The sequence below is a fragment of the Piliocolobus tephrosceles genome, chromosome 2 (assembly GCF_002776525.5).
Source record: "Piliocolobus tephrosceles isolate RC106 chromosome 2, ASM277652v3, whole genome shotgun sequence".
Classification (NCBI taxonomy): Eukaryota; Metazoa; Chordata; class Mammalia; order Primates; family Cercopithecidae; genus Piliocolobus; species Piliocolobus tephrosceles.
This window is the reverse complement of record NC_045435.1, coordinates 98362640-98382337: the sequence shown is the minus strand read 5'-3', so window position 1 is coordinate 98382337 and position 19698 is coordinate 98362640. Positions and strand designations below refer to the sequence as shown.

The window sequence follows — 19698 nt, the reverse complement described above, 5'->3', positions numbered from 1 at the left end:
GAAAAGCCCACCAGAATAAAAAAGTAAATGAATTTAGTAAAAGACTTGGAGTGTGATTCCCAAAGAGAAGAGACAAAAATTTTTTGAGACAAAAATTGTTGCCTCGGTTTTTGAGAATAAATCATTCTGGTTTTTTAGCCCTAGAGATGCTCAGTATTCAACATCATGTCTCAGAGCTCTGAGAGCTCAGTCCAGGATTGTACTCGAAAATAGGAACTTCCCCTGCAACATCAGTGTCAGGTGCTCTTCTGACTGGGCCGGAACCCATCTACATTACACCATTTAGAAAGTTATCTTTACATTGAGCTGTATAAACCAGATATTTGCCACCTGGTTTATACAGATTCTGCCCTCTAGCTAGATCTGTGAGAATTCCTCACTTGAGATAATCCCAGTGATAGGAAAAGTCTTTGGGAGGAAGACCCTGCCTGCCTTCTTGGTTCTGTGGATTTAGCAGCCAGCTTGGGCCTAGCATGGCACACTGACACCCACACTAGCTATGAGAGTTAACAGCGTCAAGCATGCACAAAAAACAGAGCACTGTCTTCTTTGTCCTTGCAGATACAGCGGAGGGTGTCTCTCAGGAACTCATTTCTGCTGGCCTGGTCGACGGAAGGGATTTAGTAATAGGTAACTCCATTGCGTTCTGCCCATGTGCTCCTGTGTCTCTGTATACTTAGTACATAGAAAAGCAGGTTTTTAATTTCACTGAGTAGGTCTGATGGTTCTTGACTTTGCTGAAATTATAGATAATGGGATAGTTCCTTATACACACACAAAATTTCACCTCTGAGTTTGCTTTGTGACCTCCAATGATAGTAAGTGAAAGCACACCCAAGGTCTTTAGGAGACTAATAGAAATTATGGCAAAAGTAACAAGTTAAAGTAAGCTTGGCCATATCTGATCTGTTTTGGATACCTAATTTTTGTGGCCCAAGTTGAACAAAAGTCATTAGAGATTTAGTCCTAGAAAAGCAGGAAGGAAGAGAGAAGGCCCAATGAGGCCACAGGTCCTTGTTACTGAAGGAAAAGACCATGTCCTTAGGCACAGTTTTCCATGAAAGACCAGATAGTAAATAGTTTAGGCCTTGCGGGCCATGTACAGTGTCTGTCGCTTTTAAACCACTCGTAGCTTGCCGGAGAACAAAAACAGACCACAGGCTGGTTTGTTGACTTCTGGCCTTGGGGTTTCTGATCCATAAATCAGGAAATCATACCTCTTTTACCTGCATGTCTTTCCTAGCTTAATACAACATTTTAAAGAAAGTCAATTTGACAGTGGCTCAAGGTGTACTACTTAGAAATCAGTTTAAAAGACACTTTCATTTGGGGAGTGATTATTTGATCTGTCTGCTTCCATTTTGATTGTACAGAGCATATTCTTAACTACCATTTAAGCTTTTAAAATACGGTTGAAAGTGGATTTATGTAACTTCTCATTCATTACCTTCTCTGTTTGTATGATTACAGTGGCAGCTAATTTGCAGAAAATTGTGGAAGAACCTCAGTCAAATCGATCTGTCACTTTCAAACTGGTACTCATCCCTTCTTCCTTATGAAAACATCTTGCCTTTTACGCACTGGCAGCTTCTCCAGACCAGCTTCTATGTGCCCTGAGTGTTGAGAATATTAAAATGTGGTGGATTCTGTTCATTTAGCCTCCCCAGTGCCCTGGGCTGATGTTTCCCTTTGAGTGGCCACTCTTCCTCTGTCCATGCCAGGAAACCTCTGACCCCAGCCCCTTGGCTATTCATAAGAGAAACTATTAGCCAGTCTGACCCTAGCTGTTTACCCAGCCCCCTTCTTTTCTGGAATAAATACCTTCGTCAGTCTCCTATTTGTATCCTAGGGACCTGTTGCCCACTGCCTACCTTCCCACTATCCCATGTCAGTTTTATTTGCTACCTGCAAGTTTGTTTTTAAATAATCACAGTTTCTCATTTTGTTTGGTTCTTAGGCATCTGGTGTCGAAGGCTCGGATATTCCTGATGATGGTAAACTGATAGGATTTGCCCAGCTCAGCATCAGCTAAACCACAACCCTGGAAGAGGCGGCCTAAGGAGATTCCACACATGCGTATCTCTGTTGCTTCTATTGGCCTAAACCCACTACTGCCAAAGAACCCAGCAACAAACCTCCCGGCTAGGAGCTTTAGAAGTCTTTATGTTCTTCCTGCCATCATTCCTCCTTTTCCCACAGGAAAAGAAAAGTTGGATCACTAGTGGCCAGCATCCCCAGAGTTCCGTTAGTAAACTTACTTCATATGTCCCCTGTCTTCCTCCATCTGAGAAGTGGCCCATGTGCTTCAAGGCCCAGGAGGGAGATCTGTCAGCTCATTCTTGCCTTACTCCAATGATGGCCCAGGTGGAAAAGTAGCAGCTGTATCGGGCTTCCTCATCCCGCCTGTTCCCCCACACCTGCCAGGATATGGACATCTTGGGATATCTCTTTACCACTGAAGTAGAATTGATTGTTCAGCTGGAGCCCAGAGAATTTAATTTAGTGTTTTTTCTTTGTACCTGATGTGAATTCTAGCAACCTTTGTTAGGAAAAAGCACAGCCTCAGATGGAGGCAGCCTAAACTGTGTTCTTGTTTTGTTCATGGTGTTTCTAAGCGTTTTGCTGAAGCTGCCCTCAGGCACCCCCTTCTTCATTGCTCTCTCCAGAAAGGGTTGCTAGCCTTAACTTCAGCTGGTGCAAAACATCTGACTGTAGCCGAACTTCAGCCATTGGATCCTTCAAAGTGGAACTTTGGATTGTTTTTACAGACAACATCGAGTAATGGCTTGTAAATGTGAATTTTGCAAGAGGTGGTTTTTGAACAGGAAAATCATAATTCATATCATTGGAGAAGTATTTATTTTCAAATATTAAATTGAAGAAAAACTCAATCCTCCCATGAAAATCAGTTCGCCTGGCCTCCAAGTCATGAGGAAATGGGTATGCAAGGCTGAGATTTCTACAGCAATAAAGGAGACACACACTGGGCCGGAGAGGCCTGCCTTCTGCCTGCTCTCCTGCACTGACCCTTTGGAGGGGGTCTCTGTGTGCTGAAGCTAACTCAAGATGGAAAGTGAAACCACATGTGCCGTGACTTTTAGGTTTTATGAGTAGACAGTGTTCATTTGATTTTCTACAGAAATAATATAAATTATTCTTTAGGTTTAAAAAGATCACTCATAATGCAATATGTGAATAATCAGTGAGGTTGATTTTTCTTTTTTCCTACCGTTTCATAGTCTTTGTCTAACTGCTAGTAACCCTGTCGAGTTTTATATATGAGTGGGATACTCAATCTGGCCTTAAAAAGATACACAAAGATGGGCTGTGGGTCCCTGGAAAGGGGGAGAGTTGCCCTTTACAGAATCACTCGAGCCCTTTCCAGAAGTGTTGGTCTGATGAACAAGGTTGTTTTACCTTATTTTCTCTTGGAACATATCTGAAAGCCTTCCCCACAAATAACTTGTCACACCTTTTGTTTCATTCTGAGCCTTTAGTTTTAGTCATGGGCTTTCTTCACCTGCCCTAGGTGCAAAGGCATGCTGGGAAAGAGATGGATGTTGGGGAGGAAGAGGGGATGAATTTCAGATGGGAGTTGGGAGGAGAGTAGGTGAGAAAATCAGACACCAAAGTTCAATGTCCCAGCAGTCTTGGTAAAAGGAGGGAGCCTGCTGAGCCAGAAGGGAGAAAAGAAGATTGACCAGCTTGCTAGAAAAATACTTAGCTTTTCTTTTTCTTTTTTTGTTGCGGGGGGATGGAGAGGAAAAATGACGGGGAGGTGGGAATGAGGTATAGAAAAGAGATAGCATCCTCTTTGGCACAAGACTAGTGGCTTACCTTAGAGTCTTTCTGTTTGTTTGTTTCAAACAAACCCATCATAATCTACTTATTTATGAATCCAAGGGGTGGTAGTATCACTCTGTTCTAGCATTCTATGTGGAGATGGTCTGGTGCCCAGCTGGGAGTGAGCAGCAGCCCATCCCCTGTTCACTTTCTCTAGCCCATCATTACCTGTGAACTGCAGTGGGGCAGTCATGGCAAATAGAATTGGGCTGGGGTTTCTCCTTCTTTTCAGTTCATTGTTTGCCTTGCTAGGAATTAGAAGACAGACACCATGTCCCAGGACAGTGTTATTTCTTCTGCATGATGTGTGGTAGAATCCCTTTGCTGGCTTGTGCAGTGATACTGAGAAAATACATGAACAGAAACTGCCCAGGTGGAACAGCATGTAACCTAGTGAGTGACTGTACTCCTTTCTAGGAATGCTGGTTCAGAGTGCACCTCTGTCACTAGGTCCCAGGATCCCCTTATCCCTGGAGTAGGGACTAACTATAGCACAAAGTAATATGTGCCAATGCTATTTGTGAAATGTTTGGTCTTTCTAAATGACTAATGGATTTGTTTGGGTTTTTGCTTAAGTTTTGAACCAAACCCTAGAGCCAGCTGATAATATTTAATAATCTGGAGGATAGAATAATAATGTACCAATAAGTGGAGATTCCTCCTTATGATGTATGCTAGGTTATGGAAGATGTAAAATATTCAACTTTTTCCTCCTTTTTTTGGACTTTGTATTTTACTGCATGTTTTCTTCATTTTTAATCAATAAAGAGTAAATTGTCCGTAGTGGTGTATGGATGCTTTATTTTAGTGGCCGTTGGCAGAGAGCTGTGGGTTGTGGGTCAGGGAATCACCATCAACTTTAATTTTTCATGTGAATAGAAGCCAAAGTACATACAAACTATAAAGTGTGTCTGTTGATCTACAAATTACCTAGAACCGTTAAAGCCATTATATAGTTGGGGAAACTGCAACCCTAAAAGGGAGGGATGAGGTCAGCCCAAGGAATTAGGGTGGGATATGGAATTCCTTTTCTTATCTTTTGATCTTTTTTAAATCTTTGATTTTGCTCGTGCTGTTGGGCAAGGAAGGATGCCAGATTCAAGCCCTTGGGAGTCTCTTTTGAAAGTTCAGAACAGGGCTGAACTTATCTCTTCTTGGCTTTGATATTGCAATGGTGAAGTTACATATAAGATTCTAGGCTCCTTTGTATTCCTGTTGTCCTCCCAACTGCAGGACGAATCTTCCCTCATCATCCATCCTTCCCGACGGCAGTGGCTTTTGATCCATGATAACACTGCTTGTGGGTCCTGGTATTTCAGAGCTCAGGGCTGTGGAGCCTTGGAGTTGACAGTACTGTTTGGCCTGCAGCTAGTTGAGTTTGCTTTCAAGATAAGCAAGTTATAAAAGTGGAATCAAACTATCATAGGGATAGGGAGGAGGTACTGGTTACTCGTAAGTGACCATGGTATATCTGGAGGGAAGGGAAAGGGTCAAGGGCAAATTGAGCCTTCACTTGCCCGTTTCTGACAAGCTAGGTCATATCACTAGGCTTGGTTCCTTAGCTTTATTTGTTCGGCAGCAATACTCAGTGCATCCATTCAGGGACTCCTCCTTTGAGTCAGGTCATCTACCCCAAGGTTTTTCATTTTGTTTTGTTTTATTTTGTTTTTTTCTTTAATGGACTTTAATTTTTAGAGCAGTTTTAGTTTCACAATAAAATTGAGTAGAAGATACAAAGAGTTCCCACACACCTGCTGACTCCACCCACAAACAGCCTCCACTACATCCCCCACTAGAGTGGTACATTTGATACAATTGATGAATATACATTGACACACCATTATCACCCGAAGTCCATAGTTTACATTAGGGTTCACTCCTGGTGGTGTACATTCTATGGGTTTTGACAAATATATGATGACATATATCCACCATTACAGTATCACACAGAATAGTTTCACTGCTCTAAACTTCTGTGCTACCTGTTCCTCCCTCCCCCACTAGCCTGTGAGAACCGCTGATCTTCTTACTGTCTTTTGCCTTTTCCAAAGTGTCATATAGTTAGAATCAAACAGTATGTAGCCTTTTCAAATTTTCCTCTTTTACTTAGTAATATGCATTTCAGTTTCCTCAATGATTTTTCATAGCTTGATAGCACATTTCTTTTTAACAGAATAATATTCCATAGTCTGTACCTCAGTTTATTCACCCACTGAAGGACACCTTGATTGTTGCCAAATTTTGGCAATTATGAATAAAGCTGTAGTAAACATCTGAGGGCAGATATTTGTGTAGACAGTTGAAAACAGCAACAGCTTATTTGGATAAACTCCAAGGTGTGCCATTACTGGATCGTGGGTAAGGCTATGTTTTGTAAGAAACTACCAAACCTTGTGGCTGTACCATTTTGTATTCCCTCCAGCAGTGGATGAGAGTTCCTGTTACTCCACATCTTTAACAGCATTTGCTGTTACTGGTATTTTGGATTTGGCCATTCTAATAGGTATGTAGTGATACCTCTTTTTAATTTGCAACTTCCTAATGACATTTGCATCTTTTCATATGCTTATCTGCTATCTGTGTATGTTTGGTGAGGTGTGTGTTCAGGTCTTTAGCCCTCCCCACTTCCCCCCTAATTTTAACTTTTTGTTTTGAAATAATCTTAGACTTACAAAAAAATTTACAAAAACAATACAAAGAAATTCCCCTATACCCATCTCCCAACTTCCCCAAATGTTAACATCTTACATAACCACTTACAATGATCAAAATCAGGAAATTAACATTGATATATTATTGACTAGTCTACAGATGTTATGTAAAAGTTGTCAATTGCCCCACTACTACTCTTTCTGGTCCCATGATTCAATTCAGGATCTCACATTGTATTTAATTGTTATAATTCCTTAGACTTTTTCAATCTGGGATAGCTCCTGGTCTTTGTTCTCATGGCCTTCACACTTGAAAAATGATGGCTAGTTGTTTTGCAGAATGACTCAATTTGGATTTATCTGATGTTGTCTCATGATTAAATTCAGGCTATGCATTTAGAGAAAACCACTGAATTGATGTCAGGCTCTTTGCAATTCATCATCAGGAAGCACACCATGTAAACATCTCATTAGTGGTTATGTTAACTGATCACTTGGTTAAGGTGTGTTTGCTGGATTTCTCCACTGTAAAGTTACTATTTTTCCTCTTATAATTAATGTTTTGTGATGAGGTAGTTTGAGATTATATAAATCTTGTTACTCATAACTTTGCTCAAAAACGTTAGCATTCTTTGATGATTCTTATGTAGCTCAATTATAACTGTGATATTTGCTAAATAATTTTTTTCTTTTTTGTTTTAAATTAACTGTCCCAGATTCTGACTAAATGAAGATTTTCTGTTTCCATCACTTATTCTAAATTTATTAATTGGAATTCTACTGTAAGGAAGAGCTTTCCCTTTTCCCTCACTATGTGTGAGTTCAATTTTTACTTATGTAAGCATGACTTGCCAACAGAATATATTATACTTGTTAATTTTTGCTGAACTGATGGGGAGAAATTATATCCTGGTGTTGGTTTCTCTATATGTGAGGTTGGAAGGTTAAAGAGTCATTTATAGTTAATAGACTTGCTCATTTTAAAATCAAGTTAATTTTCTTATTGAGTTTTAACAGTTCTTTGTATAGTTTTGTTAAGTCTTTTATGAGATATGCCTTTTGCAAATATTTTCTCCCAGTCCGTGTCTTGTCTTCTTGTTCTCTTAACAGTGTCTTTCACAGAGCAGATGCATTTAACTGTAATAAAGTCCAGCTTACCAATTATTTCTTTCATGGAGCACGTCTTTGGTGTTGTAACTAAAAAGTCATTACTATGCCCAAGGTCATCAAGGTTTTCTCCTGTTGTCCTCTAAGGATTTTATAGTTTTGCATTTTCTGTTTAGGTCTGTGATTCATTTTGAGTTAGTTTTTGTGAAGGGTGTAAGAATGTTTGTAGAGTAAGTTTTTTTGCATGTGGGTGTCCACTGTAATAGTGGACTCATCTGTTTCTCCTTCCACTTCTATCAGTTTTTGCCTGACATGTTTTGATGCTCTGTTTTTAGGTACATACACATTAAGGATTGTTACATCTTCTTGGAAAATTGACTCCATTAAGTAATGTCCCTCTTTATCCCTGGTAACTTTACTTGGTCTGAGCGACTCCTACTATCTTTTGATTAGTGTTGCATGGTATATTTTTCTCCATTTCTTTACTTTTAATCTATATGTGTCTATGTTTAAAGGGGGTTTCTTGTTGAAAACATACAGTTGAGTCTTGGGTTTTTTTGATCCACACGGACTACCTCTGCCTTTTTGTTGATGTTTTTAATACTGATGGCATGTAAAGTGATCTGCTGTTGATACAGTTGGACTAACACTTGTTATAGTTTTCTATTTGTTGCCCTTGTTCCTCAAACTTATTTTTGTCTTCTCTTTTTCTGCCTTTTGTAGTTTTAATTGAGAATTTTATATGATTTTATTTTCTCCCCTTTCTTAGCATACCAATTTTACTTCTTTTGTTATCTTTGTTTAGTAGTTGACTAGAGTTTGCAATGTATATTTCTAACTAATTTAAGTCTTTTTTCAAATAACACTATATTGTTTCACAGGTAGTACCAATACAAAATAATCCTGTTTCCTCGCTCTCATCCTTTATATTATTGCTGTCATTCATTTCAGTTACATATAAGCATATATATTATATATGTGTGTGTATATATATACACACAAGCAAAGATAATCTAATTTGCTGCTGTTATTTTGAAGAAAATGTTATCTTTTAGGTCAATTATGTTTAAGTAAAATAAACTTTTTTTTTTTTTTTTACCTTCACTTATTTCTTTTCTGATACTCTTCATTTCTATATGTACTTCCGAGTTTCTGACCTATGTAATTTTCCTACTCTCTGAAGATCTTCTTTTAACATTTCTTACAAGGCAGGTCTACTTGTAACAAATTCCCCCCGTTTTTGTTTGCCTGAGAAAGTCTCTATTTCTCTACCATTTTGGGGGGATAATTACGCAGGATACAGGATTCTAAGTTGGTGGGGCTTTTTTCTCTGAGCACTTTAAATATTTCACTCCACTTTCTTCTTGCTTATGTGGTTTCTGAGAAGCTGATGTAATTCTTTTTTTTTTTTGTTTTTTTTTTGAGACAGAGTCTCACTCTGTTACCCGGCTGGAGTGCAGTGGCATGCTCTCGGCTCACTGCAACCTCTGCCTCCCGGGTTCAAGCAGTTCTGCCTCATCCTCCCGAGTAGCTGGGACTACAGGCACGTGCCACCATGCCCAGCTAATTTTTTGTATATTTAGTAGAGATGGGATTTCACTATGTTAGTCAGGATGGTCTCGATCTCCTGACCTCGTGATCCGCCCGCCTCAGCCTCCCAAAGATGTAATTCTTACTCCTCTACAGGTAAGGTGTGTTTTTTCCCTCTGGCTTTTTCAGGAGTTTTCTTTATCTTTTATTTTCTGTAGTTTGAAAATGAGATGCCTAGGTGTAGTTTTTTGGAATTTATTCTACTTGGTGTTCTCTGAGCTTCCTGGGTCTGTGGTTTGGCGACCAACATTAATTTGGGGAAATCCTCAATCATTATTATTTCAAATATTTCATTTGTTCCTTTTTCTTTCTTCTCCTAGAATTCCCATTGCACATGTTATACCTTTTGTAGTTTTTCTTTAGTTCTTGGTTATTCTCTGTTTTTCACCTTTCAGTTTTTGTTCTTGTTGCTTTTCAGTTTTGGCAGTTTTTATGCGATATCCTCAAGCTCAGAGATTCTCTCCTCAGGCATGTCCAGTCTACCAATAGGCCCATCAAAGGCATTCTTCATTTCTGTTGCAGTGTTTTTGATCCCTAGCATTTCTATTTGGTTCTTTCTTAGAATGTTCATCTCTCTGCTTACATTGCCCATCTGTTCTTGTATGCTGTCTACTTTCCATTACAGCCCTTAGCATCTTTGGGGGGTGTGTGTGTGTGTATGTTTTGTCCATAGTTCCTGGCCCATAACTCCCATAAACCCTTGTTACAGTGAACAGAATCTCTCTTTCTTACCTTCTCCAGTTTCCTTTTCTCTGCCCAAGGCAGGACTCTAATCTGATTGTGGGTCATAAAAGGCCCTCATTCCAGAGGGGGGACCTGCCCTATATCCTGGAGGAAGGAATGCTACACAGAGTGGCCAAAAAGAATCTGAACAGATAGGGCTTGCTGGGTTAGATCATATCCTTTTTGTACAATCACATTTTGACATGGTTGTCCATGCTTCTATTCATATCATGCCTATTGAATGAAGTCTCCACAAAAAAGCCCAAGAGGACAGGACTGGGGGCTTCTAGGGAGCTGAACACATGGAGGGTGACAGGGAAGGTGAACAATAATTCATCCATGTGCAGGAAGCTAGGTGCAGTAGCACACACTTGTAATCCCAGCGACCTCAGGAAGCAGAGGTGGGAGGATCATTGGAGCCCAGGAGTATGAAGCTGCAATGAACTATGATTGTGCACTGCACTCCAGCCTGGGCAAAACAGCAAGACCCTGTCTTAAAAAAAAATCCACGTGCTGGGGGGGTAGTGCACCCCAATTCCACAGGGACAGAAGTTCCTGTGCTTGGGACTCTTTCAGACCTCACCCTATGTATCTCTTCATCTAGTTGTTTGTTTCTATCCTTTTAAATATTGTTTATAATAAATTGGTAAACATAAGCATTTTCTTGAGTTCTGTGAGCTGCTCTAGCAAATTAACCCAAAGAGGTGTCAGGGGAACCCCACCTTAAGTGAGTCTGTCAGAAGTTCCAGAGGCCCAGACTTGTGACTGGTGTCTGAAAGTGGGAACACCAGTCTTGGAGACCTAGCCCTCAACCTGTGGGGTCTGATGCTCTCTGCAAGTAGATAGTGTTGGAATTGAATTGGAAGAAACCCAGCTGGTGTTGGCTACAGAATTAATTGCTTCCTAGCTGGTGGGGAGAAATTCCCACATATTTGGAGGTCACAGAAGTCTCCGTTTTTGATTATTCTGTTGGTGTGAGAGCAGAGGAAAAATTGAGTTTTTCCTAAGAGCATGTCAATCATAGTTGCTTTAAATTGCCAGTCTGGTAATTCCAACATGAATAACTCTTCTTAGATCTGTCAAAGAAGTGAAGTCACAGGGCAAAACACTGCTAGATTTAAGTCTGGTTCTGATCTCTGCTCTGTCTCTTCAAACTGTGTTTTTGCCTTTTTGTATGCCTTGTAATCTGTTGTTGAAAGCTAGACGTGATGTGTACTGGGTAAAGGGAATTACAGTAAATAGGCCTTTAATGATGTGGTAAATTGTGGGGAGAGGGAAAGCAGTCTATGGTCCTGTGATTAGGTCTCGTCTTTTAGTGAGCCTGTGTCTCTGCACTGTGAATGTTACAAGTGCTTCTCAGTCTCCCACCCTCTCTTTAAATTGCAAATTTGAAAAAGATTTGAGACATCATCTAGTCCATCCCTGCAGGGGATCTTTGAGGAATAATACTTCCCTCTCCCTCCACCCCACACACGGACACCTCCCTCTGCTCCCTGGACATGGTTGCCAGTGATCTTCCTGATACTTCCCATATGGAGAGTGTATTCATTCCACTTAAAACTGCTCGGCTGGTTAGAAAACTCTTGTTACACCCCTCTTTGGTCTTAGCTGTGGCCTTGAATGAAGGCAGGTACAAAGAGGAAAATGAGGAAGACAGCTTCAAAGAGGATACCTGGTCATGGGCCTTGAAGCATTACAGAGAGCCTTTGGCAGTCTTTACAGGATATGGTGGGGAGGAAGGGAGGACAAAGTTAGGGGAGAAAGAAGTAAAGCAAAACATTAGGATTTGGGGAACGTAGAGGTAATGTGAGACCAGTGACATTGAGTGCCTCAGTTCCAAGGTTTGGGGATCATCGTTCAGCTGGAGACTGACTCTAGGGAGGTCTTTGATCAGGCCTCACTCTTGTCAGGAGTCTGCTAATCATTCTTTCTTTCTCTGCTTTAGAACTGTACACCAAGAAGTGGAAGAATCTTTAGAGACCATCCTTTACCCAGATGGGGCAATTGAGGGCCAGAGCCAGGAAGGAACAGATTCTCAGGGTGAATCACTGGCAGAGCTCACGTTTCCTGCCTCCCAGCTCTAGCTTCCTTGGTTGCCTGGAGCCAAACAAAGCAAAAATTCCTTTTCTGACTGGAGTGAGGAGATGATGAGGGCAGAGGACAAGGCTTGTCTTCACCTCAGTTCTTCCCCATAAGGGGAATACCAGACTAGGCAGTGGCGACTGGTAGCAACTGTCTATTCAATAGAGACCATGAGAGTAAGAACACTCAAGGAAGCTAAGTGAAGGAAAAAAGAGCTGGGGACAGTGGTGATCCTGGCGGGAGAGCTTGGGGTGGGGCAAAGAGCAAAGCATGCTCCCTGAGCAGCATGTCAGGCCTTGCTTCTGCCCTCCACTGTCTGCCCTGTCTTGACCTGTACTGCAGGCTGACTGATTAACAGGCTACCAGCAGCTGTGCCAGTCAGGCGGCCAGGGCTGCCCTACACAACATTGCCTCCTTGCATTCCCTTCAGTGGTGTTCCTATGCTTATCCCTTAAAATAGTTCAAAATTCAGAACATGAAAATGCTTTCTTATGCATACACAAGCAGACATGTATCTGTGTATGCACCTGGTGTGTGTGTGGGCTGTGGTGGCGGCATACTTTGTCCTGTGTTCATTGTCACTGAGATTGCTCAGGGAGGCTGGGCTACTTGCATTTGTTTTCGTCTTTAGAGTGTGTTAATGGTTTCCTTCTTCATTAAAGCAGAGCTCAAAATGCAACTCTGTCATTGCTCTGTATTCTTGGTTTGTCTTTGGTGTTGAAAAGGCAGTGCACTTGTGCTTTTGGTGGGGCTCCTGGTCTGCATGCTGCCTCCTAGAATTGGCAGGTATTGCATATCACCACATACCAGACACCCACAGGAGAGAAAAATCATCAGGATCAAGAGGCCAGAGTGGGCTGCTGGCAAAGTTTATCTGTAGGCTAGGTGCTTGCTGCTCTCCTGCTTATCCATGCTGCCTAGTGTGGGCTGTCCCTAGAAGGGAATTATGTGTCCGTCTGAGTGCTGCAACTACTGTCAGCGTTTTACTGTAGTGGTTTTACCTCTGCCTGCTCTGCCTGTTGATTGACCCATCTACCTGTTTCATTTGAGTTGAGCATGCAATTAGAGGTGGTACGGGCTGGAGTAGACCATTTATTTTTCTATTTTTTAAAATTTTAATTTAAGTTCTGGGATACATGTGCTGAACGTGCAGGCTTGTTACATAGGTATACATGTGCCATGGTGGTTTGTTGTACCCATCAACCCATCATCTAGGTTTTAAGCCCTACATGCATTAGATATTTGTCCTAATTCTCTGCCTCTCCTTGTCCCCCACCCCCTGACAGGCCCCAGTGTGTGATGTTCCCCTCCCTGTGTCCATGTGTTCTCATTGTTCAACTCCCACTTATGAGTGAGAACATGTGGTGTTTGGTTTTCTGTTCCTGTGTTAATTTGCTGAGGATAATGGTTTCCAGCTTCATCCATGTGGACTATTTTTTCATCATACTCTACCCTTCCCAGGTCACACATAGGGGGCTGAGGAGTGACAGGTGGAGCAGGGCAAGGCTGGATTAAACATTAATGCAGCTATCACCACTGCCCAGAGGAGCAAGTTCCCAGAGCCAAGCTGTAGAGCTACCCTAGTATCCCCAGGCTGAGGAGGTGGTAAGTGGCAGACATGGCTCAATTTGTCCAGGTCCTGGCTGAAATAGGTGACTTTGGTCGCTTCCAGATACAACTATTGATACTGCTGTGTGTTCTCAACTTCCTGTCTCCCTTCTACTTTTTTGCCCATGTCTTCATGGTCCTAGATGAGCCCCACCACTGTGCAGTGGCCTGGGTGAAGAACCACACTTTCAACCTGAGTGCTGCTGAACAGCTGGCACTGAGCGTGCCCCTGGACACTGCAGGCCACCCAGACCCTGCCTCATGTTCCGGCCACCCGCCACCAATGCCAGTCTGCAGGATATCCTCAGCCACCACTTCAATGAGATGCAGCCTTGTGATATGGGCTGGGAATATCCTGAGAACAGGCTCCCATCCCTAAAGAATGAGGTAGGCTTTTCCTTGTGCTGGTCTCTCCACCAGTTGTGGGTCTGTCGGGTCTTGTGCCTGACTCTTCACCCTCAGTCACTGGCTCTGTATCTGCCCCATGCCCATATGGTCAACCATGGGCACATATGTTTTTCATTTTGTCAATCTCATTTTCCTCTTTGTCCTCTGCCTATTGACCCATCTGCCTGTCGTCTTCTCTGTCCAGTCTGTCTGCCCATCTGCCCATTTTTGCCCATCCTTTTGTTGTCCCTCTCTTTCCTTGTCTCTCTGGCTATCTCCCCAGTTGGTGTCCTCTCCTGTTTTCCCATCTTTGTGCCTTTCTCTCTACCCAGTGTTCTCATCTGTCTGTCCAGTTCTCTTTGTCTTTCAGTGTCCCTGCATGTCTGCCTATGTTCCTGTTTTCCTAACTCTCTAATGCCATCACTTTCCCTGTCCATTTCACTACCTTCCTGCTTGCTGGGCTTCAAACCTTTCCGTTTTTCTCTCTAGATCTCTGCCAGCCTGCCTTTGGGATGCTGGAGAACATCCAGGACTCTAGGACTTGTCCAGTGGATAACTGAGCATACATTCTTGCTAACTTCCTTCTTTTAGGAGAGATGCAGGCAGAAAACTTCCCACCCTAGCCACCTCTGAGCAAGAGGGGCCCTGTGAAAGCATCCAGTCCCACTCTGTTGCTTCCCAGATGGTGGGGCTGAGGCACAGAATGAGGAGATGGCTTAGCCAGGGCAATGCAGTGAGTTGACCATGGAGCTGGGGCTCTCATGCCAGACACCTGCTGTCTAGATTCCCACAGGAGTGGGAGGCAGCACAGATAGTCCAGAAACCTGAGGGGCATGGGTGCTTGAGGGGATCTATGTAATTCTCATCTTCTTTATGGTGGAAAATCTGGGATTAAACATTCACTTCTCCCCCAACCCATGGCTGAAAAAGTATTTATTTTTAGAGGTTTTCAGAGACCAATGTGTTAACCAAAGTTTAACTTTCACTTTTTAATATGTGACCATAAAACTGCTCCCAGAAGCCTGATAGCCTGCGGATATGTCCTGCCTGTCCTTCTCCCGACTCTCCCCCACTCCACCCCACTCCACCCCACAGGGAGCTCTAGGGAGCCTATGCATGCTCCCAGGCTCTGGGACTGGTCAGCCTAGCCCCTTCTGACGCTTACTGTCCTCTCCATCATCTCCCCAGCATCACATCCATGGCCAGTCCCAGCTTCACCAGCCCTAACGTGTTGTGGTATGCCTATATGTGTTAAACTCTCTGCCCGCCTGGCCAAATATCATCATTCTCAAAGCCCCGAAAACCTTCCAGATTGCTCACAGACTACTCTGGGCCTTGTTCACACCCCATGCTGGACTCTTCATGCAACCGTATTCAGCCAAAGCCCCCTGAGAATTAACTGTGCAGGGAAGTCAGAGGGGAAAGGTACCTTATTCCTCTAGTGGTCAGGAAAGGTCTGGGCCCCTTGCAGAGGAATAAAGGGCTGGGTGGGTCCTAAGGCCCAGAATTTGCTTCCTTCTGGTTGGGAGGAATGGGCAGGCAACTTTCTGAAGGAGATGATATGTGTGAACTAGGCACCAGGATACTAGAAAAATGTTGCTAGAGAAGAGGGGAAGGCCTTTGCAGGCAGAGAATAAGAATAGCACAGAAAAGGCCAGGCAGCAGGAAGCAGGCAGGATGTCTGGGGAGCAGTGGGTGTGCCTGCAATGGGGTCAGGGTGGAGGGGCAGGAGTATAGAATTAGATGGATGTTTTCAAGGATTTGGGACCTCTTTTCTTTGGTTATTGTTTGACACACCTGAAAAGAATGCGTACACAAAGAATTATCATGTGAGAAAGCATTAGTTGACACTAAGGTAATAATTAGGATTTGCAGAAGGTGGAAAAAAGTTACCTAAACATTTTTAGCAATTGGGAACTGCAACCAAAATAAGCTGATAACATCCCTGTTAACACTTAAGAAGAGCCTTCATTCATGACATCTGGTAAACTAGAGAGCCTCCATTGGCTGTTGGAAGGCTCCTCAAATGCAAAACAGAAACAAGGGGAGTCCCTTGACTGGTTCCCGTGTTCTTAAGTGTTCTCCCCACTCCTTCTCCAACCTCAGCTCCTTGATGAAGCAGACCTGCGTAACTTGAAAGAGTGTGTTATCATTCCGTAGACATCTGTCTTATAGATACCATCACCCTCACATTTCTTCTACATGCTGGGTCTTCAGCTGCATTCTGGGAACACCATGTCACACACTCTTAAGCTGCACATTTATGCTAAGCTTATGAGAGAATGACAGGAAATAATTTTTTTTCAGATTATGAACTCACTCCATTTAGTGTATTTCAAAAGGTGCGATACTTCTCTTCATTTATCAGTGAAAGAAGTTGGAAATTAACTTCGAAAAATAAAACAGCAAGTAGCACATTTTCTCAAAAGTCACGGTCACATGTATAGTGCAAGAAATGAGGGAGGGCAAGACAGACTCTACCCACATTCTTGAGTTTCATCAAACACCCAAGGGTGGAGAGAAAAGGCAGCTCTCAGAAAGGACTGTGTTATGGAACGAGGCGGGGGGGATGTGTTTTCTAAACTAGATCTAGGAAGTGGAATGTGGAATTAATCTGTCCTCCTCCCCTTAAGGACTGTCCACTGGTGAATAAATTTTTTAAAAGACTCAAAAATAAACTCCTCACACAAACACCTGCAAAAACCAACCAAACAAACAAACAAAAACAAGAAAGAAAAAGAACAGCACTAAGATGTCCCACATTACTCTTGAGGGGAACCAAGGAGCAGCTTAACAATTGGCATTAGTGTGCTAGAGAGTCATCACAAACATGCCTTGCTTTTGTGCAAACAAAAAATTTTTTTGAAGCAACAAAACAAACGAGTACTGATCACTTTTCTGACAATAAACAATGACTTAAGTAACTAGTATTGGGATGGGGAAGGGGAACCATACCTATGAGCCTTGTCTTGCAAGAGTATATGTTGGTGGGATTAGGCATTCGGCATTATTGCAGAGAATAAACTTCAATTTTTTTTTTTTTTTGAGATAGGATGTTGCTCTGTCACCCAGGCTGGAGTGCAGTGGTGAGATCTGAGCTCACTGCAACCTCTGCCTCCTGGGTTCAAGTGATTCTCCTACCTCAGCCTCCCAAGTAACTGGGATTACAGGCATGCACCACCACACCCGGCTAAGTTTTGTATTTTTAGTAGGGATGGGGTTTTGCCATGTTGGCCAGGGTGGTCTTGAACGCCTGACCTCAGGTGGATCCACCCACCTCAGCCTCGCAAAGTGCTGGGATTACAGGCGTGAGCCACCATGCCCGCCCTAATTTTTAATCCTTAGTTTGACTTAAACTTTGCTTTTACTGTGATGGCGACACAAGCTGAGCTGAAAGGGCTCCGGAGAGCTGTTCACAGCAGCACATGCCTGAGGCTCTTCTTTGGCTCTGGAGGCTTGAGTAACTGCATTCTTTAGGCCCTTCTCTGTGAGTGCAGAATGCTCTGCGTACTCAACAGCCTTCCAGTCCGAGGCCAGTCTGGAGTGATAGGCTTCCATTTTTTGTTCTTGGCAACTTTCACAAGAGGAGAGGGATCATCTCTGAGATGAATTTGGGTCTTGACAAGCAAGAAAGGAATCTTTGGACAGTGGTGAGTTAGAACAGGCATCCACTTTTCTTTCACATTTTTGAATGAGGACAGAGATACCACTGAAAAACTGACTAGAAAAACATCTGTTTGTGGATACTTAGCGATTGTAATCTTTTATAACCCTCTTGCCCAGAAGCGTCAAAAAGTCCAAGAGCATCTGACTCTCCACCAACCATAACCATGACTGCATAGTTGTTAGAAATAGTTGGTATATTTTCAGATGTAAATTTGTTTGTTATGTAGGATATCGGTAGATCTGTTTTACCAATGGCATCATTGCTCACAACAGCACACTTAATGATCTGCATTGCTGAAATAGTTTTGTATTTACGTTAAATATTTCAAACTCGATGTTGACCTCAGCCTCTCCCTGGGGCATGGCGACACTCAGGACCTCTCTCCTAGACAGTGCTGGCATTGTGGTGGACCTTGGGCCTCTTGCCCTACCCTATCATGGTGTCCTCGCCCCTACTCTTCCAAAGACTGTGACTCCCAAGGAAATGTACGCTTTGTGCCCTGAACCACGTGATAATCTCAAGCTTGGTTCCAGAGTGCAGTCGGCTTGGTGTGAGATCTTCTATGTCTGGTTTTCATCCATGAGGAAGGTTCTGCCCATTGACCCAGAAGACTCTCTCTGAGCTGACACCTAAGCTTCCTTATTATAAATGGTGACTTCATATTTAAACTTAAATGCAAACAATACTAATTTGAAAAGAAAAAAGTATATTTCCATATAGGCTGTGTGCTCTTGAAGGTCAGAATGTTTCTCCTTTCAACCTACATTTCCTGCGTGTCCATCCTTGGTAAAAGAAAAAAAAAAAAATGGGCTGGGTGCAGTGGCTCGTGCCTGTAATCCCAACACTTTGGGAGGCTGAGGCAAGAGGATCACTTGAGCCCAGGAGTTCGAGACCAGCCTGGGCAATATAGTGAGACCTCATCTCTACAAAAAATAAAATAATCAGCCAGACGTGATGGCACATGCCTATAGCCTCAGCTATACAGCCTCCAGAGGCTGAAGTGGGATGATCGTTTGAGCTGGTAGTGAGCCATATTCATGCCACTGCACTCCAGCCTAGGGAGATGCTTTCTCAAAAAAAAAAAAAGAAAGAAAAGAAAAAAATGACTCCCCTGTCTACATGGACCTTGGAATGGGAAGGTGGGAAGACCATCAGTGAATAACAACGATCATGTGATCTGTCCTGGGACCAAAGAAGTAGGAATGGGAGGGAAGGGGAAGTGGAGAGAACAACCATTTCTGGGTTCTGGAGGCTTGAAAATGCCTGGCATATTTAGGAATGCTGACAAAGCAAAAGAGGCTGGGAAATAGGCAACAGCTAGCTCTTCAATGGCATTAGATATAGTGCTAAGGAATTTGGGCTTTCTCCTAGAGACCAAAGGGAGCTGTTGAAGGTTTTAGAATAGGGGAGGGATCCAGGCTGGGGAGTGCTCCAAGAAATGAGGGTGGGATTCTGCAGACCACCATGGCAGACTGCAGAACCATCCACTGTGGGAGTTAGGGCTGAGGAGGATGACTGACATCCCAAGTTGGAACCCTCTTCATCTCTACCACCTGCAACATGATAACACCATGAGAGCTTGGGCACATCTCGGCGCCTCTCCAAGCCTCAGCCTCTGCTGCTGCACAAAGGGAGTGATAAGCCATTATTGGGTTAGAATGAGGATTTAATGCCATAGCAGGTATATAAACTGAAGATCGGTAGTGAATGGTGGCTGTTGACCAGGGGTGCCAGCCTTAGAAGACTCCGTGGCTTGGCGCTCATGCCCAGAGAGCACTTCCCCCCCTTGTGTGTGAGCTGTCTGCCACCAGCTGAGAGCTCTGTGAGCACAGAGGCCAAAGCACAGCCTCACCCTAGATAACAGGTGCTGAGAGCTTCCTGTGACACAGCCACTGAGCTAACCATGTTACAAGTGTTAGTTCCTTTCATTATATCAGGTCATACTATGTAGCATATTTTATTCACATTCTGTAAGTGGGAAATCAAGACACAGACAGATGGGCTAACAGGGTTAAGGTCACACAAAGCCACTCAATTCTG

The 19698-nt window shown here is 43.0% G+C and overlaps 2 protein-coding genes across 3 annotated transcripts in view; both read left to right on the top strand.

The window, feature by feature from the left end:
• Positions 1-4622, top strand: part of OXSR1 (oxidative stress responsive kinase 1) — a 93194-nt gene extending 88572 nt beyond the window's left edge. Inside the window, exons 16-18 of one of the 2 annotated variants that reach the window (XM_026454881.1) lie at positions 562-630; positions 1471-1535; positions 1958-4622. In XM_026454881.1, the coding sequence (XP_026310666.1) occupies positions 562-630; positions 1471-1535; positions 1958-2032 (209 nt within the window). In that variant the 3' untranslated portion in view covers positions 2033-4622. The remainder of the gene's footprint in view (positions 1-561; positions 631-1470; positions 1536-1957) is intronic. The other variant, XM_026454882.1, reaches the window with a different exon arrangement.
• An 8706-nt stretch (positions 4623-13328) lies between these two features.
• SLC22A13 (solute carrier family 22 member 13) overlaps positions 13329-19698 on the top strand; it is a 10844-nt gene continuing 4474 nt past the window's right edge. The window contains 2 exon segments of the mRNA XM_031935227.1: positions 13329-13852; positions 13855-13991. Coding sequence (XP_031791087.1) covers positions 13615-13852; positions 13855-13991 — 375 coding nt within the window. The 5' untranslated portion in view covers positions 13329-13614.